Source organism: Tursiops truncatus, chromosome 6 (genome assembly GCF_011762595.2).
Source record: "Tursiops truncatus isolate mTurTru1 chromosome 6, mTurTru1.mat.Y, whole genome shotgun sequence".
Lineage (NCBI taxonomy): Eukaryota > Metazoa > Chordata > Mammalia > Artiodactyla > Delphinidae > Tursiops > Tursiops truncatus.
This window is the reverse complement of record NC_047039.1, coordinates 67,039,841-67,064,315: the sequence shown is the minus strand read 5'-3', so window position 1 is coordinate 67,064,315 and position 24,475 is coordinate 67,039,841. Positions and strand designations below refer to the sequence as shown.

The window sequence follows — 24,475 nt, the reverse complement described above, 5'->3', positions numbered from 1 at the left end:
AGCCTTCACTTTTCATTCTCCTTCAACATGTTGACAGTACGTTCTGACACATTCCTATTTATCACTTATGCATGTCAGTTACCCTGGTATGAGCTTGCAGTCCCTGCTGTTATCTGAGGAGACAAGAAATACTTTTCTTAATGGAAAAATCCCTATGTAAACCGAATTAATATTTATCATTCCAATTAATTTAATTCCTAATTAATTTACTACAAGTAAGTGATTTATACTGAACCCATCAATATCTGGACACCAGAATAGAAATGCTCTTTGACCCTTTGACCTATGAAGGGAACATAGCACTGCAGCTCTCTAAGGCCTTGTTATTCAAAGGGTGGCCCTAGATCATCAGCCTCAGCATCGCCTGGGAGCTTGTTAGAAATACAGAGACTCAGGTCCCACCCCAGACGTACTTAATCAGAATCTTTGGAGGTGGGGCCCAAGAATCTGTGTTTTAAAAAGCTCTCCAGATTATTCTTATGCATGCTCAAATTTGAGAAGGGGTCATCTAGAGAACACTTCACTTACCTAATTCTTCACATCATTATCTCAAAGCCCAGAGAGAAGAGGTAAGGGTAAGCAGAGGAAAGAAACATGTGGCACAGTGGTCCCCAAACTCTGCTGCACATTGAAAACACCTGGAGATCTTACACACTATCTGCGCCTGGCTTGCCACCCAAGGCACCTTGATACCATTGGTTTGAGGTGCAACCAGGGCACAGGGATATTGTAAAACCTTCCCAGGTGATTCTAATGTACAGCAGAGATTGGGAATCACTGATACAACAGCCATATCCCCAGCTCCTTGCTTTGGGCTTCCACTGATGAAGAACCCAGAGGAATGGGCAGCATCAGCATTTTCCATCCCTCCTTCCTTCACAAACATCGGAATCAGCAGGGACAAAATGAAGGGAAAACGCACTGAGTCTGAATCTCACCTCTGGCATAATGAATGCTTATTCTGTTTACCCTCTGTTAGTAGCTGTTTGATCTTTAACCTCTCTGGACCTCAGTATCATCTGTCAAATGGAGACAGTAAGACCAAATTCCCAGGATTATTTGGGACATTACATATGATAACATGTGGATGTGCCTAATACTTTGCCATTTGAAAACATCTGATGCAGGACAGAGTGTCATCTCTTTATCCTGCTCCCCTGGAGGTGGGACATCCAGCAGCATGAAGTCTGGCAAATATTTAGGGATGTGTCTTGCTCAGTGCACCAAGGATATTGATGAATTGAAATAACCCTGTTCACGTGTGAGTTCATTTATATAATCCCATTTCAGTCTCACATCTCAGCTGGGTAAACAGGATAACTTTATTATTATTATTATTTTTTGCGGTACGCGGGCCTCTCACTGTTGTGGCCTCTCCCGTTGCAGAGCACAGGCTCCGGATGCGCAGGCTCAGCGGCCATGGCTCACGGGCCCAGCCGCTCCGCGGCGTGTGGGATCTTCCCGGACCGGGGCACAAACCCGCGTCCCCTGCATCGGCAGGTGGACTCTCAACCACTGCGCCACCAGGGAAGCCCAACAGGATAACTTTTATTGTCCCCATTTTACAGATGATAAAACAGTGGCTTAGAGAGGTCCAGTGCCACACAGCAGTGAAATGGCAGACTCAGATCCTCTGACTGTAGCCCGTTTTTCTCTTCATTCTCAATCTCACATCCCGCTGCTTGGCAGGTTGCATTTATGGACAGGATACGTTGATTTAGACCAGCTCTGTCCTAGTAAACCATCTCTGTGATGATGGAACTGTTCTGTACTTGCACTGTCCAATTCAAAGGCCACCAGCCACATGCGACTATTGAGCACTTGAAATGTGGCTACTATGAGTGAGGAATTAAAGTTTTAATTTAATTTTAATTAGTTTAGATTTAAATAGCCACACGTAGACAGTGCAGATCTAGTGACAGAGTCTGGAGAATAATGGGAAACTGAAAAATTGTTCAGTGGTTTCTACTCACAAATCAAAGTAAACCTCAGCCACTTGTTTGCCTTTGTCTTAAAAGATCTTCTTAACTCTTTTTCAATAGAGTGTTAAAGCTGGCTCACTTTCTTGACAAGGGCACCATCACCATGCAATATATAATTCAAATGATGCCTTGAAACCAGTGATTGGCCAGCAGAAACAAAATGTGTTGTAGAGCAGGCTTCTCAAACTTCAACATGTATAGGAATCACCTGGGATCTTGTTGAAATACAGATTCTGATTTAGTAGGTCTGGGGTGGGGCCTGGGATTCTGCCTTTCTATTAAGTGCCCAGGTGATGCTGCCGCTGCTGCCCTGTGAACCACACCTTGACTAGCAAAGCTGTAGAGCAGCAGTTGGGTTAATATTGTCTCCCTTCACTCCTGGGGGCGTTTGGCAATGTCTGGAGATATTTTTGGTTGTCATGGCTTGGTGGGAGAGTGCTGTTGGCATCTACTGGGTCCTGAGATGCTGCTAAATACTCTACAATATATAGGACATGATAATTATCCTGCTCAAAATGGCAGTAGGGCCAAGTATGAGAACCCCTGCTGTACAGCCAAGTCTGCTCTCCAGGAAGAGGGGGTGGATGGGAGAGCGATGGAGTGGGTCTTCTTGGTATAATAACTGAGTGCTGTTTTCTCTCTCTCATTCTTCTCTCCTACTTATCTACACACAGGAGCCAATGCCTCGGCCCCAGACCAACTGAGCTTAGCTTTAGCCTGGAACAGAGTCGACATCGCCCGCAGCCAGATCTTTATTTATGGGCAACAGTGGCCGGTAGAGTATATGTTGTCACCCCTGAAAAGCCCACTTGCTTGGGCAAGGGTATTTGTTTAAGGAATCTCTGAGAGCGGCTCAGGAAACCGCTGCTTTTTCTTTAGGGTGGAAATGTTCCTTTGTAGCTGTCCTCATTCTCAGCTTCCTTTCTTATATTTAGGAAAACACTGTCATCTGGTGGAAGATACGACAAAGCACAGCTCCAAATGTTCCAAACATTTCCATCTCTCTGAGTGGCCTTTGATAGCTATGTTTAGCTGCAACTAATGCCATTTCTTTTATATGCCTGAAAATATATATATAAGACAAAATTGTGTTCATTAAAACTAAGTAAGGAGCAGAGTTAGCAGTTTGTTTCTGGTTGTCCCGGAGGTTTCTGCTGCCATGTGGCGGCACCCCATGCTGGTGTGGGGCTGGGTCGCACCTTAGGATACAGAATTAGCAGGCTTCCACGTGCCGGTGCCATCTGGTCCTGGAGGCTGAGCACAGGTCCTCCCTGAACCCAAGAACAATACAGAGTCAACGAAAGCTTTATATAACTGTTCTTGGTTTGTTTCCGTCAACTGGCTCTACCAAAAATAAAAACTTGGAAAATTGGCCATTGGGTGGTGTATGCTTGTATGCCCAGGAGGCAGCCAACAGTCTGGGATTTGATTTCTGTGCCTGGAATCACTGCAGGGCAACACCTTCATGTACAGATCTTTTTTAACCCTTCCTCTGCCCCAGAGAGCTTCTGCCTAGGATTGAAACCCTGGCTTCATTTAGTGCAAATGAATTGCTAGTGTGGAAAGATTTGTCAAGGAATCTGGACACTGGGAAGTTTTTGTGAAAGAAGTTAAATAAAACCCTAGTAAACAGACCAAATGACCTAAATAGTTACTGGGCCTCTGTGTAGAAATGGGCGAGGTGGAGACAAGGTAGTATCACTTAACTAAAAAAAAAAAAAGAGCAGCCTTCTTTCTGGTCTGTTTACTAGGATCCCTCCTCTCAGGTCAGCCAGGAGTCCAATTTAGAACCTAAGGAAGATGACAGTGAAGACAGTAAAGTACTCACTTTGGCACTTCACTGGTTTTGTAGAAGTTTGGTCAGAGAGTTGGAAGAGGGAAAGCCTTGTAAACCCTTGCACCTTCTCAGAATCTAGAACAAAAAAAGAGATTCAAGGAAGAATTAGCTTTTGGAACTAGAGATCCTTGTGTTCTGTTTGCAAAGACAAGCCCCAAAACATAGGAGAGAGTGTGACTGTCCCAGAAGTGGGTTTGGGAAACTTGCTAGCATGTTCTTGGGGGTGCTGAAGGTTTACCAGATGTCAAAGGCATCCATTTCTAAACTATTCAGGAGAATGCCAGAGAACTACATCCTTAGACCCTGGGTCAGACTAACTCTGACTTGATTTGCAGGTGGGGTCTCTGGAGCAAGCCATGTTGGATGCCCTAGTTCTGGACAGAGTGGATTTTGTGAAATTACTCATAGAGAATGGAGTAAGCATGCACCGTTTTCTCACCATCTCCAGACTAGAGGAATTGTACAATACGGTAGGACCAAGCTAAGGCACATTTTATTTTCTCTACTTTTTGTGTGTGTTTGTTTTACCTTCTCCTGCCCCCCACATGTCTGTGAGTCCCTGCCCTCCCCTCCAAATGCATGGATCATTTTCCACAAATGCTCCCTTAGACCTGTATAGACAACAAACACCAAGTCACCAAGAATCCACTTGTTTTAACTGCTCAGTTGTCAGCATCTAAGAAGCAGAAAGTTACGTGATCACCAAAAGGTAATGTTCTCAGGTTCTTACACAAAAGCATACGGCTCTGGAAATTAGAACACACTTTATTCTGTAAGCCCAGAGGGTGTTTGAGGCAATCAGCAGAGGAGGATTGATTTAACTCCAAGCATCAAAGGAGGCTGATTAACTATCCTGCACCATCTTGTTATCCTCAGAGCTATGAAGTTCATTCATTCCACTATAATAGGATAAAATGTAAAAACCTCTTGTTTGGAGTTACCCAGAAAGATTTTTTTTGTTTTGTTTTATAATGATTTGTTAATTCATTCACTAGGGATACCAAGAAGTAATCAAAAGAAAACCTACTCTTTATGAAGTTGTTGAGAGTATCCAGTGAGTTAAGTACATCAGCTCTGAGCTGATACTCACTAACATACAATGAAGTTTAAAGAGTAGATATTGTTTTCCCCCATTTTACAGATGAGGAAACTGAGGCCAAGAAGAGAATTGGCTTATTCAAGATAACAGAATTTCTAAGTAAAGAAAGAAGCCAGTACTGAACCAAAGCTTCTTTCTCAGAAACTGTTTTCCCCTCATTTGTCACAGTGCCTCTTTGTCCCACCACCCACAGCACTAATGAGATGGAGCTTGTTGGCCTGTCCCCAGCCAGTGATAGGTATTAGCTGGTGCCACCCTGGCTCTGTAACATTCCCACTGCTGGAAGTAGAAAACAAGTTAGTGGAATGACCCCACGTTTCTGTTTTCTCTGCAGATTTTTCTCAGTTCCGGATACTAAGACTTTCAGTAATAATAGGCCAGAATGGCAGAGTGGTAGACCCAGCCTCTATCCCCGCCCCCCCCACCCCCGACAAAGATCCACAATTAGACAGCTATCCACAGACAAAGACAGCTCTAGGAGAGCTCAGGAGTTCAATTAAGAAACTTCAGCAAAACAGTGGAACAAAAAATATCTGAAAATAACCACACAAAAAGGAGAGGAAGAACAGCTTCATTGTGTCTGTATCACCCTGTCCCCTGAGGCCAGCACAGCTCTGTGCCAAGAGGAAGCTCCTCAGCTAGAAATAGTTCCCCTCACTGGAAAAGAGAGCCAGTGAGCCTTTCAGGGCACTGCACAAAGGACACACTTCGGTTTCACCCCGCCCAGAGACCTGCAAAGCTGAGACGTACTGTGATAGCTAGCAACACAGTATGAGCCAGGCTGAAGGCTGAGTAACCACGGTTCCCAGGGACCTGCTCTGCAGAGGACCCCGGCATTTTTCACCAGTGAAGAAACCAATAGCCAGCACAGCTGCCACAGAGCCCTGCAGATTTCACTGGCTTTTGCTCTACAGATACTTGCGCTCATAGACACCAGTCACACAAGCCCCTCACCACTCCCTCTCCCCTCACCCCTGCTGGCGCCTGGGGTCCACACCAGCAGCCAGCCCAGGCCTCTGTGGCTACACGATTGCAAGAACCCAGCCTAGACCCCCATGGCTGACCTCCACTGCTGTGCACACTCTGAAAGCTAGCACCTCTGGCTGTGCACCTGTACACTGCTGGCCTGACACACACCGCCACGGCTGTGGAAATGCAAGACCCTAGAACTGCAAGACCCTGCAGCTACATGAGTACACTCCATCAGCCAAGGCTGCATGTGGACCAATAGCAAGTAAGGAGATTGAATCAGGAATCAAAAACCTCCCAACAAAGAAAAGCCCAGGACCAGATGGCTTCACAGGTGAATTCTACCAAACATTTAAAGAATTAACTCCAATTCTTTTCCAATTCTTCAAAAAAAATTGAAGAGGAGGGAATGTTCCCAAACTTATTTTAGGAGGCCAGAATTACCATAATAGCAAAGCCAGATAAGGACACTGCAAGAAAAGAAAACTACAGGTCAATATTCCTGATGAATATAGATGCAAAAATTCTCAACAACATACTAGCAAACCAAATTGAAGCACATTAAAAAGATGGTATACCATGATCAAGTGGGAGTCTTCCTAGATGCAAGGATGGTTCAACATATACAAATTAATAAATGTGATACATCACATTAGTAGAATGAAAGACAAAAATCATGATCATCTCAGTGGATGCAGAAAATATATTTGACAAAATTCAACATCCTTTCATGGTAAAAACTCTCAACAAATTGAGTATAAAAGTAACACACCTCAATGTAATAAAGGCCATATATGACAAACCCATAGCTAACATCATACTCAATGGTGACAGATTGAAAGCTTTCCTTCTGAGATCAGGAACAAGAAAATTGTGCCCACTCTTACCACTCCTATTCAACATGGTACTGGAAGTCGTAGCCAGAGAAATTAGGCCAAAATAAAAGGAGAAAAAGCAATAAAAAATTTTTATCCAAATTGAAAAGGAAGAAAGAAGATTGTCTCTGTTTGCTGATAACAGCATCTTGTATACAGAAAATCCTAAAGACTCCACCAAAAAATCTATTAGAACTAATAAATTCAGTAAGTTTCAGTATACAGAAGCAGCATACAAAAATCAATTGCATTTATGTATGCTAACAATGAACTATCTGAAAAAGAAATAAAACAATTCCATTTACAACAGCACCAAAAACAATAAAATACTTAGGAATAAACTTAACCAAAGAAGTGAAAGATCTATATATCAAAAACTATGACATTGATAAAAGAAATTGAAGAAGGCACAAATAAATGGAAAGATATCTCATGTTCATGAACTGGAAGTGTTAATATTGTTAAAATGTTCATGCTACCCAAAACCATCTATAGATTCAATGCAATTCTGGTGGCATTTTTCACAGAAATAGAAAAAAAATTCCTAAAATTTGCACTGAAACACCAAAGACCCTGAATAGCCAAAGAAATCATGAGAAAGAAGAACAAAGGTGGAGACATCACACTTCTTGATTTCAAACTATATCACAAAGATACAGTAATCGAAATAGTATGGTATCAGCATAAAAACAGACACATAGACCAATGGAACAGAATCAAGAGCCCAGCAATAAACTCATGCATATACAGTTAACTAATATTAGACAAGGGAACAAAATATAGGAAACAATATGGAGGTTCCTCAAAAAAATTGGGGCCGAGGGGCGGGGGAAATGGGGAGATGTTGGCCAAAGGGTACAAACTTTCAGTTATAAGATGAATATGTTTCAGGGATCTAATATACAGCATTGTGACTGTAGTTAACAGTACTATATTGTATACTTGCAAGTTAATATGAGATCAGAGCTTTAATGTTCTCACCATAACAACAGCAAAATGATTATTAAGTGAGGTGAAGGATATGTTAACTAACCTTATTGTGGTAGACATTTCACAATATAGACGAGCATCAAATCATCACATTGTACACCTTAAACTTACACAATGTTACATGTCAATTTTATCTCAATAAAACTGGGGAAAAATAATAATGGGGTTTTCAGTAAAATAAATAAATGAAAACACAGAGTTGAATGACCTTCATATAAATTAGAGAATCAAGGGAGTAGAGTGATTTATTCCAATGATTGGAAAGAAGTAAGTAGGAAAGTTATAGATCAAGAAAGGCCAATAGATTTCATCACTCCAGTCAAGTCTAATCAGCATTCCCTAGAGTACTCTGTTGAAAAGGATTATGGAACAGTGAATGGCCTCAGTGATAAGAATAGCTAGCATTTTCTAAGCACTATTTTAATAGTTTTATAAACATTTCATCATTTAATCCTCACAACAGCCCTACCAGATAAGTGGTAGTATTATCCTCATTTTATAGATAGTAAGACTGAGTCACAGTTAAGCAGCTTGCCCATGGTCACAGCTGGTAAGCAGCAGGGTCAGGTTTGGAGCCAGGCATTCTGACTCCAGAGTTTGCATGTTTAATCCCTACACAATACTGCATCCCTCAGTGGAAAAAGAGTTCTGATGAGTATGTCCGCCTGAAGGGACCAGTAGTTGAGGCGGTACACAGGGATTGTCTTGAATACTTGAATGTGTTCCAACAGTGCTTAAGGATTTGCCATCACTGTTCAAGATCTTCCAATACGGTCACCAGATTCAGCAAACAAAAATACAGAATTCCCAGTTAGGTTTGAATTTCAGATAAAGAACAAATAAGTTTTAGTATGTCTCACATATTGCACAAGACATACTCAAAATTATTCATTGTTATTGGTCAAAATGTACAAAATTCCAAATTTATTTATAAAATAAATGTCATGAGGATGTAATATACAGCACAGTGACTATAGTTAATAATATTGTATTGCATATTTGAAAGTTGCTGAGAGAGTAGATCTTTAAGGTCCTTATCACAAGAAAAAAATCTAAGAACTATGTATGGTGAGAGATATTAAATAGACTTATTGTAATGATCATTTTGCCTCATATACAAATATCGAATCACTATGTTGTACACCTGGAACTAATATATGTCAATTATACCTCAATTTAAAAAAGATGAGGAAACATAAAAGCAAAAGAAGCTGTAAATCAAAAGATTAAGAGAGATAGTTACATTTAAAACTTTTAATTTGATACATAAAAAATGCATGAATACTAAAAAGAAATACAAAATAGGCCATCAGGGCTTCCCTGGTGGCGCAGTGGTTAAGAATCCACCTTCCAATGCAGGGGACAGGGGTTCGATCCCTGGCCCAGGAAGATCCCATATGCTGCGGAGCAACTAAGCCCGTGCACCACAACTACTGAGCCTGCGCTCTAGAGCCCGCGTGCCACAAGTACTGAAGCCAGTGTGCCTAGAGCCCATGCTCTGCAGCAAAAGAAGCCATGACAGTGAGAAGCCCATGCACCGCAACAAAGAGTAGCCACCACTTGCTGCAACTAGAGAAAGCCTGCACACAGCAACAAAGACCCAACACAGCCAAAAATAAAAACAGATTAAAAAAAAAAAAAAGGCCATCAATATGACAAATAAAAGTTCAACATTAAGAATTAATAAAATGAATGAAAATTAAAACAAAAAAAGAAGTTATTCATTGGCTGTCTGGAATTCAGATTTAACTAGGCATCCTGTGTTTCATCTGATATTCCTGTTCCTGAAAGACAAGAGAATGGCAAACCACTTCACTTTATTCTTACCTTAAGCAACGGTAAGGATCTTTTGCACAATGGCAGAGTTGAACAGTTGCGATGAAGACTGTATGGCCCATGAAGTCTAAGATACTAACCATTTACAGAAAAAGTCTGCCAAACCCTGCTTTAGCCAGTTTCTCATTCATTATGGGTAATAAACAAGTTGTGATTGGCAGTGTGCCAAATTATACTTCTGATGCAGTAAACTGGCCCTTTTGTCTCCCCCTGCTGCACAGCTAGCCTCTTGAATGATGTTTTGGCCCAGCTGTCAACAGAGTTGATGGCCTCCTTTGCAAAGTTTGAATCTAGAACCTCAAATGCTTTTTCTTGAGGAGCCACAATCCAAAAACCTGCCACTGTGTTTGTTTAGAAAAGACAGGTACAACTGAGCAACTAGAACAAGGTTCATCTTAATGAACTTCCCCTCCGCCAGCCAGAACCCTTCCTTCCAGATCCTTGTTGCCTTGCCAATGAGAGCCCCTGACTAGCAAAACCATTTGATTCTTCTTTATTGTTTTCAGAGACATGGGCCCTCAAACACATTGTACCACTTGGTCAGGGATGTCAAAAAGGTAAGAACCCTCGCGACTGCAGGTCGGAGGCCCTGTCTTGACTGCTTCCTGTGATTAGAAAGTGCCTGTTTTGCATGAGCTGCCAGAGTATTCCTGTCCCTGCCAGACCCCCTCATTTCAGGACACAGTGTGCGTGTATGTCTTTTAACTTTGACATCTCTGCTTATGATGCAGCTGCAGTATTATCGCCAGTCTCCATGGTTTTAGATGCTTTCATTGGACATAATGCTTTCGGGTAGTGGAACCCTAGGCTTTCCCCCCATGCCTTGTGGATTTATGCCATTACCTGTATTTTTTCATGTGCTCCTCACTATTTGGGGAACTCGTTTCCATGCTATCCAACTGACCATGAAAGGTATATTTATTTACTAGCTCCTGATACAGTGTATCACCGCCACATCTAGCATGACACAGAGCATATAGTAAGCGTAGCTCAAAAAGTCTCAGAGAAACAGAGACTACAACATATATATACATTCCATTCTGCTAACACTTTATTTTCTCCAATATATTTTTTCACATTCATCATCAAATTTGATGGGGGAAAAAGCCAGTTGGTTTGGATCTAGTAGATTTATGCCCAATTTAAAAATGAGGAGGTTGAAACACAAGGAGGTGAGATCTGTACTGAGTGGTTGGTAAGGAGCTAGAATTAGAACTCAAATCCTTTAATAATCATAATCATAAGTAATGGTACCTAGGATTTAGTGATGACTAGGTATGTGACACTAATCCTTCTATGTCTTAGCTCATTTCATCTTCACAACAAATATATGAAGTAGAGTTATTATTTTATTTTTTTTTACTATATAGTGTTACTCCCATTTATAGATGAGAAAAATGAGGCAAAGGGAGGTTACATCTCATCTTAACCAAGTGCTTGTTCTGCCCCATAAAATCTCTTTCCGAGGTAGCTTCAGTTCTGAACGCTTGGCAGGGTTCCCAGAAAGTGATGTTTTAACACCAAAGGATAAAATAAATGGTGACGCTTCCCCTACCACATACACATGTACACACGCACACACATACACAGGTATATCCACCTACCAGTTGTTAGCAATTCTTTGCCAAATTCCATAGGACATACTCGGAGAAAGCTACAAAGTGAGGTAAAAAGTAGAGTGCCATTCCTTCATCTCATAGGAAGTCATAGGCTAGAACTACCCTTTAGGTGTCCTGTAGCCGCTTACTAATTTTTCCTTCGAAAGGCCCTGGGGCTGATTATAATGTACCTATTAACCAGCTGGACCTTTGCTAATAATGAGTAAAGAGTACTAAGAAACCTCCTTCTGTAGGGCCTTGGGAACTTTACTCCCACCTCTGCACAACCTTACTGAAAAATTTCTCATCCGTGTGAGTGAGTGAAGCCTGTAGTTCTTTCAAAGCAAGGGAAATAGATGCTATGCCATCTGTATATTTTACCAAGATCACACCTTTGCATGGTCTGCCTCATTTCAAGCCATAAACATACCTGCCCTCAACAAACCCACTTCTCTTTTCCTCAAGTCTTCCTATTTTGTTTAATTTATCTTGGCGTAAAATTTCCTGGTAACTAAACAGAAGTATCTCAGAAGATTAGATGTACACACCAAGCATGTATTCTTTGCCAAGGTACTTGTTGCTCATGTTCAAAACTCAAAATGTTTTGAGGTTTTCTAAAATAATAAGTAAAATATCCCCCTCACCTTAATCTAGTCTGTGTCACTGAAGGAATTATGAGGCTTTCTGAAGAGACAGCTGTGTGCCTTTGTCCCTTAGTCCCAGCCACTGGGCAGGCCAAGCCTTCATATAAAGTCACTCATCTACCTCCATCACCAAGCTTCTCAATGTCTTGCCTGATTTTCAAAGAGATTTTTGCAGTTAGATTTTAATGAATATAAATGATTGAAATCCCTCCTAATAGGTTCTCTTCCTCGTAGGACTTTGCTTTGCATATCATTTTCTTTTTTCTGAAGTTCCATTAGCTGCCTCTTACATTTGCTTACATTTAGTGGAAGGCATGTAGAGTATTTTTAAGGTAGGGTTTTCTTTAACTTCTTAGCTAAAGGTATACCTCAAAAATAATATAGACTAACAAGACAGGACAGGATGGTAAGAATTTGGGAGGACTATCAGTTAGGAGCAGTTTTATTTTTCTTTCAAGTGTGATCCAAATACTAGAGCAAGAATATAGTTATATGAGGATTCATCTACTTACTAACTTAGTAGCGGGGAAAAAATAACAAATCATTCAGGATAGTACTGAAATGGCTTAGGAAAAATTTATCCTTTTTCTTGAGAAAAGAGACTGCCAATATGGTTGGGAGAAACAAAAGCCTATGTTTAGTTTCTTCCCTTGGGAAGAAATAGGGGCAGGAAATGCAGACTCCATTTATTTCTATGATAAAGGTGAGTGTCTGACTATTGGAGAGCAAGAAAGAATAACAATGGTAGCCAAAGGAGCTGTAAGTGTCTATGTTTTATGGATGAAAGTAGCTAAAAATGAGGTTTTTTTGTTTGTGTTTTTTTTAAGAAGTGAATGAGAGAGAAATTAATATTGGTAAACATCTTCCTCACAGTTTATGCCAATAAGATATGCAAAATCTACAAATCTAGGTTTAAAATGCTAAGAAAATCTTGGGCAGTTTAAACAGTTTTCAAAATTAAGGAACATAATAATTAGCATGTGCTTTGTGCTTTATGGTTATAGGACTTTATGTACATGTTAATTGATTTAATCTATGACAAAAATTAATCAGTAAGTGATAAGCCCTAGTATGAAATGAATGCTGTTCAAAAATTAGAAACACAGTTCGGGACCTTAAACGTAGTGTTTGATAATATGTCTGTAAAATAAAATGTAAATAACTAATGAACCCAGAGAATGCATTTAGGAGTTATCAGACCATCATTAAGTTAACCAGCGTATCTCCAAGTCCAACTATCCTTTGAAACCAACAGAACTGAACGTGGAGAATTACTCCCAAGCTAGTTTCAAAACCTTAAATAACTTATATGAAGGGAGCAATCTAGGAGCAATGAGGTAGAGTTAGTATCAATCAGAAATTTAAAATATCAGCCAACCCAGTTCCCTGAACCTTTCTTGTGCATAAATCCATTGGATGTACCAATGCTCTCATATTAAACCAGAGTGGCCTGAGTCTGTCCGCTTTTCCATGAAATCTAACTTGCCATTTTAGTAGCTAACTGTCTGCTCAATTTGTGCCTCTGTATGTTTTAAAGTAGTAGTTTTTCTTTCTTAAATGTACTAATACTTCAGATTGCCTCAATTATCCCTCCCCACCAAAGAAGGGTGATATTTGAGTATTATGTAAGAGTAGTGGTGAAATTATGATAACTTAAAATTCAGTTATATGGGAATCAAGACCCAGAGCTTTGCCGAATTTTAAAGAAAAAGCATGTCGGACACACTTTGGGGAAAAAAAGGACATTTTCATAACTCCATCTGCTGAATTCATGCAAATTTTCAAAATTCTTAATTTTTAAAAGATTTTGCCCAGTCTACTGCCATGCCAAACACTGAGGGAATGTCCTCTTTTCCCATGAATTTTCACCAGGTTGGTCTTTTCCCCACTCTCCCTTGGTAAATCTTACAACCAGCTATCATTTTATACCTTGCATACATCAGAAGGAAACAGTATTCTTTGAAGGCTTGTTATGAGTTTCAAAGAAAAAAAAAGTTTCCTAAACAGCTGAAATCTGATAGTGATATCATGAGCTGACATCTGAAAAACAGAGTGCATTTAGAAGAGCAGATCTAATAAGTGAATTTAAGTTATTCTTTTAATTAAAAGACATCCTTAGGCATGGCATGGATTAAAATTTAGCCTCAGAGTAGTATCTCATGGCATGAAAAAAAAGGAGACAATGTTTTCAAGTTGTAAAATTTACTTACCCATAGATCCAAGCCTCTCTATTTTACTCTGTGGATCAAATTATTTGAATCCTGTGGCTTGCTATGTGTTGTTAAGGCATGAAATGGGAAATAAGTGTCCAGATTTTACCAGTTACCAAAGTAATTACCAAAAACGGGGAGCAGGGAATAACAGAAACAGCAGGCAGAATGAATATTACTGCAGTATATTGACTTCCTATTCGAAAAGGAGACAAGCAAAGGAAGACTCCTCCAGAGGCTTTTGGACATTACTTGTGGAATATGAGGAGGCATTTTTCTCTGCTTTTTTTTAAAGGAGGTGGATGTTACGAGCACAAGCCCATCCCTGTCTAACCCTTTACCCTCTCTTTTCTCTAAGCCTCCATCTCTACTAACCAAATTCCAGCAGATTATTAGAAACTGCATCAACTCTGGAAGCTCTGGACAGGGGTCTTTGGCCAGTGACCTGGCAGCATAGAAATAAGAGCAGCCTTCCATGTAGTGATCAAACAACTGGACCTTTAGAAACAGACAGGACCTTAGAAGTAACTATGTCCACATTGCCTGTTTTCAGAGCATGAATTGAAGTACAGAGAGAGAACCCTCATTGCCTTGTATTAGGTGACCATTGCCCCCTTGTAGTCAAACAGAAATCAGGCCAGTTCCTTTCAGGCCATCACTCAAAGCTCAGTAACCCAGAATGGTCACAGAATCTTTTCTCCTACTTCAGACCAGATAATACAAAAATCACTCCAAAATAATCAAGCTTTATATAAGAAATTTCTAGGAAAAGAAGATTCTAACACCTTCTTTGGTAGTATGTAAGCCTATCAGCCCTTTATGAATTTGCATAAAATTTTGCAAAACAATGTTGCCAGTGTTTGCAGAACATTTGTAAAAAGTGTTGCCCCTCTAAAATTTTTGTTTATTTTGGATTTTACTATTACCACTTTCCTGACAACCCACGCTTACAGAGACCTCAAAAGCATAAATATTGCCATTCACTATTGGTCTTCAGGCAATATTGGTTCTTGTTCTTAGAATTCAAACTGATGTTCACACATACGTTTCTCAAAAGGAAATATACAGGTGTTAGGCTCACTATTACCCACGTTTTAAATTTGGAAAATTGTTACAAGACTAAAAATAGGCAGAAATTCATAGACCCACTATGATTGTTGTTCAGTAGCATCACAATAAACCTTTTGGGGATTTTTCTGAAACCTGGTACTTGAGCAATACAAACCGTAAAGGGCATGGAGTTTAGCCCCTTTTACTGGGAAGAAAACTGAGGCCTTGAGGGAAAGTGGATGATTTGTGAAGGATGGACAGAGTCCAGAGCAACTGACTCGCAGCCAGTACTCTTCCCCCTGCCAGCTTCACAGTGCCAAGGAAAATAGCACCGATCGGGTGAGCCTCCTCTGGAGGTCATCCGTGTAGGAGCCAAATGCACAGGAGATGAGGCTGACCGAGATGTGCCCAGAGAAGCTCTGGGGCTCTTCTACTCGTGAAATAATAGCCTCGCCTAACCGTCCAGTAAGAGCCAGACAATACAGAAAGCGCAGTCTTGTTAACCTGCCCAAAATAATGGAGAAAAAGTGTTGCACAGGTAATATTTTTAGATTCAGTTTAATGTTTATGGAAAGGACAATACATAAAAAGTTACTACCTTAAAATAAATCTTTCTCTAAGTTCCCTTTTAAAGAAGTCAGACAATTGGTCTTTCTTGATAACCAGAGGATAGCTGGGGCTTTCCCACCCAGGAGTGACTCATAAACTGTAACTAGTTAGTTGTTACTGAGAACATAATACTGAAGAACCCCAAACTGAGGCTTGATCCCAAATACATTGATTAATTTCAGTGTTTTACTTATTCACATTTTTGACCAAAAAAAAAAAAAAAAATTGAATACCTACCATACACCAGGCATTGGGAATACAAAGATAAATAAAACAATTAAAAATATGAAGTTATAGGTTTGATGGCAGGATACAGTGGGCCACCTGTAATCCTGAATCCCTTTCAAGTGATTGCTGTTGACCATAGGAAAGCTGATAAGGATAACTGAAAACCTACCTTCAGTTAATAAAACTACATAAGCTAATTTCCTAGAGATAATGATATCTTCATATACTATGAATTTCCCAATTCTGCTGTGTAATCCCACCTGAACTTTACTTAGTAGACCTCAGAATCACCTGGACAGCTCATAAAGTGCATAGAGTCTCATACTCGAAGCAGGATAGGGTCCAGACCTTTGCATTGTCACCAAGTTCCTCAGATGGTTCAGATGCCACAAAGTTGGAAAACCACCACTATTATGAGCCACTTCTGTGAAGTGGCAGGAATCTCACACAGCATCCTGGATGGATCCTCCATTAAAGACAAACCCCAAAGTGGACAAAGCCCTCAGGCCCATCCAAAATGTATCTAAGAATGCAGTGTGCCAGGCTTCCAACACGGTGTGGTACCCCTGCCATTCATGGTATAGAGCACACTTCTGCATCAGGGAACTAAACCAGACAGTGAGACTTGATCATTTGTACCCCTTGGAACTCACTGTGAGCTCAGAATTTCCCACAAACAGAACTAATTCTTCCTTGACCTAACAAAATAAGGATTTTCTCAGACCCTATAGAGTTCCCTTTTGAAGTAGAAACCAGTAATGAGCAGATAATAATAAAAACGCTTGTTTTTGCATCTATATGTACAACATTAAACTTATACCATAGCTCTAGGTCCTTAAGAAGCACTGTTCTCTAAAAGAAAATATGAAAAACCTCTTTAATTCTGAGAAAATAAATATTCTGTTGATAAAACTTCTCTTATTTCACCCCTCTTTCTCTTTAAACACAGGGGATGTTCATAAAGGACTTTGTCATGACATCCATCTTGCTGTCCTTTTATTAAAAGGGTGCCAATTTTTTAAAAAGTTTAATAGAAGTTTTGTATAAAAGATATTTGAGCTCTCAGCATATTTCACCTGATGCAGTCCCTGGTAATCACAATTGTCTTCTGGAAGGAGTCTTCATTCAGTGAGTGTGAAGAAATAAATGATCAGCAAGAGGACAGTAACAGGCCTGGGTCAGAGGCAGAGCAGCGAGGGGGTCCAGGGAGAATATCTGGGGGACATAGTTCCTAGTGGCTGGGAGTGGTAGAATTTGCCATATCTAGCCTTGTGTTTCTTTCTACTACACTGGTGTTTTTTTCTCCCCAGCTGAAGACTTGAATAAATATTTTGATTTTCTGTTATTGCCGACGATTACTGCATCTTCTTATTTAACTTATGTCTTCTTTCCAAGCGAGAATATCCAGGTTTCGGTTGGATCTATTTTAAGGTGAATTGATTAACCAGAATAATAATACATTCATATGTTTCTTTTTTAATTATTATTATTATTTTACTCTAAAATAGTTACAGAACACATGGAATAGAATCCCTAGTAAACCATGCTGTCTTTTGGATGTGTCTGTTTGTTCCATTCTTCCGTGATAGGGGAACCTGCCCCCAGACTACAGAATCAGCCTGATAGACATCGGCCTGGTGATCGAGTACCTGATGGGAGGGGCTTATCGCTGCAACTACACGCGAAAGCGCTTCCGGACGCTCTACCACAATCTCTTTGGCCCCAAGAGGGTGAGGCTGGCAGCAAATCCCATTTCCTGGACTCTGGGGAGGACTAGTGTGCAGTAGATTTGGAGTGCGGCTGCTTTGTCATCTCCAACGGGGAGATCAGATGACAAGGCAATTGCCCTGCCTCTTCTTCCCTCTGCCGTCAAATCTGTTGAAAAAAGAAAAAAAGGAATATGCTGGGTGTTACACTTCTTTCTTTTCCTCACTAGATCCAATTCAAACCAGAAACTGGCATTGAAAGTGAACCTTTTTTAGCTTTTCTACATGCTATGAATTGAGATGACATGCTCAACTTCTAAATAAGTCATTTTGTATATTAAAAAAGTAATTTTTCTCATTTAAAAAAAGTGAACCTTGGGCTTCCCTGGTGGTGCAGTGGTTGAGAGTCTGCCTGCCGATGCAGGGGACACGAGTTCGTGCCCCGGTCCGGGAAGATCCCACATGCCACGGAGCGGCTGCGCCCATGAGCCATGGCCGCTGAGCCTGTGCGTCCAAAGCCTGTGCTCTGCAACGGGAGAGGCCACAACAGAGAGAGGCCCGCGTACCGCAAAAAAAAAAAAAAAAAAAAAGGTGAACCTTAATGATCAGAGAATAGTAATTATATTCAAATAATCTTATTATCTACCACATCACTTTTCAAGGTTTTTGCTCTTGGGATCTATTTATAAAAAATTATTGAGGACCCCCCCAAAGATTTTTATCTGTATGAGTTCCATCTTGTTCTATAATTTGCTGAGTTGCCTTCTCTTCCGTCTTGGTCTGTGCCTGTTTTGCACATCCCCAGCATCACCGGTGGTGCTACTGTGTGTGCTTACACTTTCCATGCCATGAGTGCCTTTTGCCGTCAGCACATGCCCCTCTGGTCCCACTCACCCTTGCTCTACTGGACAGCAGCAAAGAGAGATAACCAGCGTGAAGCATCTCAACATATAATATTTCTGAATAATATCCCAAGTCTCCAGATAATAGAGGTCTTTCAGAGGTTTGGGAAACATCTCATAGTTTGACTGACTGTCTCATTGTTCACTCAAGTGCTTGATGTCATGGAGAGGTCGGCCTAGCGGGATGGTTTTAGGATGATGGAAGAAATCTTGGTCCACAAAAGAGATTATAAACCTGCAGGCTCTACCCTCGGGCAATCTCATTATGCCTCTCCAGTTTCCTAATTTTCTGTAATTTACCAAAATCACTAAATCCCTAATTCTCTTAGAATTTCTATAAAGAGTTTCCCCTGTGGTGTTTTATTTAGTGAAATGAATACATGCTGTGTGGTACAATAGATTTGTTCCATTACCTGTTTAAGATACATTAGGATCCTTTTCTTACCTCTATAAAGAAATCTAACTTTGTGCATAACATTTTTTTTAACAGCCCAAAGCCTTGAAACTGCTGGGAATGGAGGTAAGTGTTTGCTCAAATTATTAGTGTCAATTGTTTATTCTCTTTATTACACATTTCAAAATATATATATATATATAAGGTCATTCCAGTGGTAGAGCTTAGTACATGATTCTAAAATAAGGAGGTGAAATTTTTTCCAGTGTCGAGGGGGCAGGTCACAGTAGCTTTGAAAATTCTATCATGGGGTTATATTAGCATTGCAAACAAACAAAAAAAATCCTATTTGAAATACTGACTTGAAAACCAAGAAAGCATATAAATTCCAGTAAGTGAAATCTATTCATGGAAGTTTACAAATGGCAACAGATCCAAAGACCAGAAATTCTTCACAAATGCATCTAATGAAGTATTCAGAAACTCAAGAAAGATTATCTGTCTCCCATCTTCTGTTCATGTGGTTATTATCGTATATCCAATTGCAAGTATAGGATGTCCTTGTCTTTTCAGTGGAAAGGGTAGTGCTGTCCATCATGAGGTACAAATAACCCTACTTGTAGAGGAAAAGAATGGACAAAAGTTAAAAAAAAAAAGCTCATTAAAAAATACTGTTCTAAAATTAAAGTATAACACTGACATGTTCCCATAGGACTGTGCTTATTCATTTATTATAACTTGTTTTAAAGTTAGGCATTCAGGGGCTTGTGAGTTCTTTTAGAATAGAAGCTAGGAAAAGACAGTTCATTTTTTCTGTATCTATTCCAGAGCTGGGCCAGTAGTAGACATACAAGAACTATTTACTGAATTGAGTGGATTCATTTCTAACTCCATCTCTGTGTTTTTTCCCTAAAATTACAGGATGATGTTCCCTTGAGGCGAGGAAGAAAGACAACCAAGAAGCGTGAAGAAGAGGTGGACATTGACTTGGATGACCCTGAGATCAACCACTTCCCTTTCCCTTTTCATGAGCTGATGGTGTGGGCCGTCCTGATGAAGCGGCAGAAGATGGCCCTGTTCTTCTGGCAGCACGGCGAGGAGGCCATGGCCAAGGCCTTGGTGGCCTGTAAGCTCTGCAAAGCCATGGCCCACGAGGCTTCCGAGAACGACATGGTTGATGACATCTCCCAGGAGCTGAACCACAACTCCAGGTTGGACGGCCTAGCAAATGGCGTGGTCAGGGGAGAAGAAGGGAAGGTGGTCCCCAGATACAGGTTTTTTGAGCTATCCAATACTTCAAGGGGAGACAGAATCAACCCAATGGTGCACACAGAGGGCGGACACAAACAGTTAACATTTACAGTGCACAGTGCTAGATACAGAGGTGCATACAGATACATAGATTTCATTTCATCCTCTCAACTGCCTCAAGAGGTAGGTCCCTTATGATGCATACTTTACACCTGAAGAAAATGAGACTCAGAGAATTTAAGTAACCTGTCCAAGATCACACATTTGTGGTTGACAAGGCCCAGCTCTGAACTGAGGTCTGTCACATTTAAGAAGACATACTGCACTCTGAGTTTTGGGTCTGCCTTCCACATCCATATGCCTTGAACTGGGGGCCTTGAGTGCAGGGATTGTGCTTCATTTGACTTACACCCCCAGTTCTAAACATAGTATCTGGCACACAGTAGATGCTTAATGGGTGTTGGCTGAATGAATGAATGAACAGACTAGACCCCATAAGGAACAACTAGACCACTCAGCAACCACCCTTTGTGGCTTGGCCAGTGGGTCCCCACTTTCATCATCTAAGTCTCCAAGATGGCCAAAAGACAGTTCCTCACATTCTCTCATTCAGGGACTTTGGCCAACTGGCCGTGGAGCTCCTGGACCAGTCCTACAAGCAGGATGAGCAGCTGGCCATGAAACTGCTGACGTATGAGCTGAAGAACTGGAGCAACGCCACATGCCTGCAGCTCGCAGTAGCTGCCAAGCACCGTGACTTCATCGCACACACATGCAGCCAGATGTTGCTCACGGACATGTGGATGGGTCGGCTCCGGATGCGCAAGAACTCAGGCCTCAAGGTCAGTGAGTCCAGAAGGCCCTGTTGGCTATGAGGGCCAGAGGGCTGGTGGGAGCTTTCCAAGCCAAATCTGCAGTGGTAGTGGGCATTCTCTTAACTCGGGAGGGTGGTTCTGAGCCCCAACTGTGCATCAGAATCTTCTGTATAATGGGTTGTTTTTTTGAATACAGAGACGAGGGCCTACCCCAAGTTCTGCTAAATCAGAACCTTTAGAGATGGCATGCCTAGACAGTAATATTCTCAGAAGATCCAAGGTGGTGGTCACACAGGGGTACCATAGGAGGTATCATTTGCTCTGTCACAAGCCATGCTGCACCAGGAGACACTTACTTAGGCAACCTTTCACCTCCATGTGAGCCTGAACGCCTTGGCCCCTCCTTGGCACCATAAAGAGACATTGGCTCTTATCAGCTGTACTTTAGAAATTTTTTAAATGAAATAAAAATGAGATAGATTTATATGTAAAGATGTTGCTAAATAATCCTGATCTATTTTTCATTGAAGGAAAACAAGTTGCAGACCAACAGGTAGAGCCTGAGTCCATTTCTTTGGTTTTTTTAAAGCATGTACATGTATAGTTCTATTTGTACAACTTCATTTTTTTATTAAAAAAAATAGAAAGGATACACAGTAAATTGTTTGTAGTGGTTACCCCTGGGGTTGAAAGTATAAGAAATAGGATAATAAGTGGCTTTTGATTTTTTGTTTTCTTCAGTGTTTTACAAGCAAAACATTAAACTGAGAGAATTTTTTAAAAGACCAAAAAAATGGGAAGGGAAGATGGAAAGAATGTTTTAAAATGCTTTATCTGTTTAGAGTCTGTGGCTGTTACAACTGAAGCCAGCCAGGCTTATACTTACCTAGAACTACCTGCTCTAGGTAACTCTGAGGTCAGCCCAAAATAAAAGGGCCACCAGACCAGAGCAGTCTGCTGAGGCCACCCTGATTGAACCAGCAACCCTCCCCAACTCCACCCTTTCTGTGGGCTCTTGGCCCAGAGTCACAGAAGGGTTCCATGAAGTGGGTCATGGGCATTCCATCACTACACTGCAAACAATGCCAAGCCTGGCTCTCAGCTCTGAGGACAGGGTGTCATGTCCCCTGAAGACTGCCAGGCATGCCACCTGAGCGTTCCCAGGCCTGCCAGGCACCCTTAGTCAGGGTCACCACTCTCCCCTTTCCCTTAGCTGCTCTCAAGTCCCTGGGCACTCGAGCACAGACTGTCCCTGCCTCATTACTTGAGAATCATTTTTACTTACCCTTCATGGCCTCTCTTAGCCCCTCACCTTGGTATACTTTCTTCAGGGAGGGTTGTATTCAGAAGCCTTGTACACAGAACCATTTTAGGACTGAGGGAAGAGGTGAGAGAAGATTTAGGAAACACAAATCAGATGTCAGTATTATCATTCAGAAACGTGGTCCCTGGAAATAGAGAATGAAATTATTGCCCTCTCATGAGAAAAGCCAATGAATTTAGTGTCATCACGTGGAGATTTAAGCATGTGGTTTATAATGAGAGAAATACAGTGCTGAGCCTCCTGGGGCATTTGTGCAGAGGGACTCTCATAGTGATACAGAGCCCACGTGTGTGTGGGGGGTTTCTGTCGGATAGTAGCAAATGCTGGGGGATGCTCTAAAATGAATACAGTTTTCCTACATGGACTTTCTCAAGGTCAACTTAGGACAGTATTTTTTACAGAGATAACCAGGTGACACATAATCAGTTCCACTTGGCATATTAATAAATAAATGCCAGTGGACGTAAGTATGAACTGACTTCACAAAGTGCCATCAAGTGACTCAATGGGAATCTGGATTTTTTCCCATTTTTGCCTTGGGTAGAATCTTTTTCCTCTGTTTCCCTCATGCAAAGTAGGTGTTAATTGGATAAGATGTATTTGGATAAGATGCTTTGTTTCTCCAAGATCAGACTGAGCTACTGTGAGTTAACAGTTAACAGTTCCCAGTCATGTGGGCAGAAGTGACCCTCTTAGCATGGATGTTCTTAGTTATTCAGATATGCAGGTCCCCACTGTGGGCACACCCAACACTCATACACCCTCACATCACACACACACAGACCCCACCCCCCAGGCTCTCTGATTCTAAGCAACCACCCTTATCTGAATCCTTTAAATGTGATTATTATTATTATCATTATTATTACTTTAGGTAATTCTGGGAATTCTACTTCCTCCTTCAATTCTCAGCTTGGAGTTCAAGAACAAAGATGACATGCCCTATATGACTCAGGCCCAGGAAATTCACCTCCAAGAGAAGGAGCAAGAAGAACCGGAGAAGCCCACGAAGGAAAAAGACGAAGAGGACATGGAACTGACAGTAAGAAAAAAACTATTCAGTTATTGTCAGAGGGGAGAACCCCTAATCCACCTCTCCCATGGATATGGCTTAAGATTTAATAACTCTTGAGGTCAGCTTCCCACCAGGTACTTTCATTTAAGTATTGAGACCAGGTTATTACAAAAGTGTCCTCTCGGGGACTTCCCTGGCGGTCCAGTGGTTAAGACTCTGTGCTTCCAATGCAGGGGGCACAGGTTTGATCCCTGGTCGGGGAACTAATAAGGTCCCACATGCCTCATGGTGCAGCCAAGAAAAAATAAGTGTCCTCTCTGTGCACAAATAACATAACTAAAGGGACTGATTCGAATCCTTCAGCCAGGTAAGCGGCACTCAACAACCCAATGAAATTCAGAAGCAAGACACCCTGAATTTTCCAAACAGGCGACACTTTATAAACAACAGGTGATGTGGCAGTCTTAGCACACGAAGAAGGAAAGGGAATCTGATTTGGGAGCAGCTGGCTCCACTGAGCTGGAGCCGTTGTGCTGATCAGAAGCTAAGCCTTTATCTGTCTTCGAGGTCAGGCTCACAAATACAGCACTAATTGAATTTTGGGGTTTGTATGGAAGGCTTTTATTAGCTCTTCCTGGTATAATTATAGAGCATGGATGGTTTGTTCTGTAGGGGGAATGGGGCAGCTGGGCATGGGACAGCTTCCTGCAACCCCTGCTGGAGCAGCATGACTACCACTGGATTGTATCCAAAGTCTAAAAACATCACATGCTATTAAAGGGACAAACAAGGCTTCAGAGCTTTGGAGACATAAGGCAACAGCTCCACAGGACTTCCTGGATACCCCCCACCCTCCCCACCACCCTGACCAATTACTGTGACGAGCCAGAAGAAGCTGTTTGGGGAAAAAACAAAAATTGGTTTTGCTCAGGTGACAAAAGGCCTTGGCATTATTATCCTAAGTGGGACCACCCTGCGAATTGATTTTCCTCCAGATAAACACTATTTCCTTCAGTAGGTCCTTCCTAAAGATCTATTTGCAGGCACATTCCCAGACCCAAGTACAACAGGGGCTATGCATCGGGCCACTCTTTGGATTGATTAATCATTCACTGCTTTTGACTCACTGAGTTCAAGTCCT

The 24,475-nt window shown here is 41.3% G+C and overlaps 1 protein-coding gene across 1 annotated transcript in view; it reads left to right on the top strand.

Annotated features, from left to right (window-relative positions):
* Window positions 1-15,492: 15,492 nt before the first annotated feature.
* The window catches only part of TRPM3 (transient receptor potential cation channel subfamily M member 3), a 91,668-nt gene continuing 82,685 nt past the window's right edge, over window positions 15,493-24,475 (top strand). Inside the window, exons 1-7 of the mRNA XM_073806934.1 lie at window positions 15,493-15,555; window positions 17,517-17,657; window positions 19,026-19,055; window positions 19,851-20,140; window positions 20,794-21,022; window positions 21,526-21,548; window positions 23,232-23,361. Of these exons, the coding sequence (XP_073663035.1) occupies window positions 15,493-15,555; window positions 17,517-17,657; window positions 19,026-19,055; window positions 19,851-20,140; window positions 20,794-21,022; window positions 21,526-21,548; window positions 23,232-23,361 (906 nt within the window). The remainder of the gene's footprint in view (window positions 15,556-17,516; window positions 17,658-19,025; window positions 19,056-19,850; window positions 20,141-20,793; window positions 21,023-21,525; window positions 21,549-23,231; window positions 23,362-24,475) is intronic.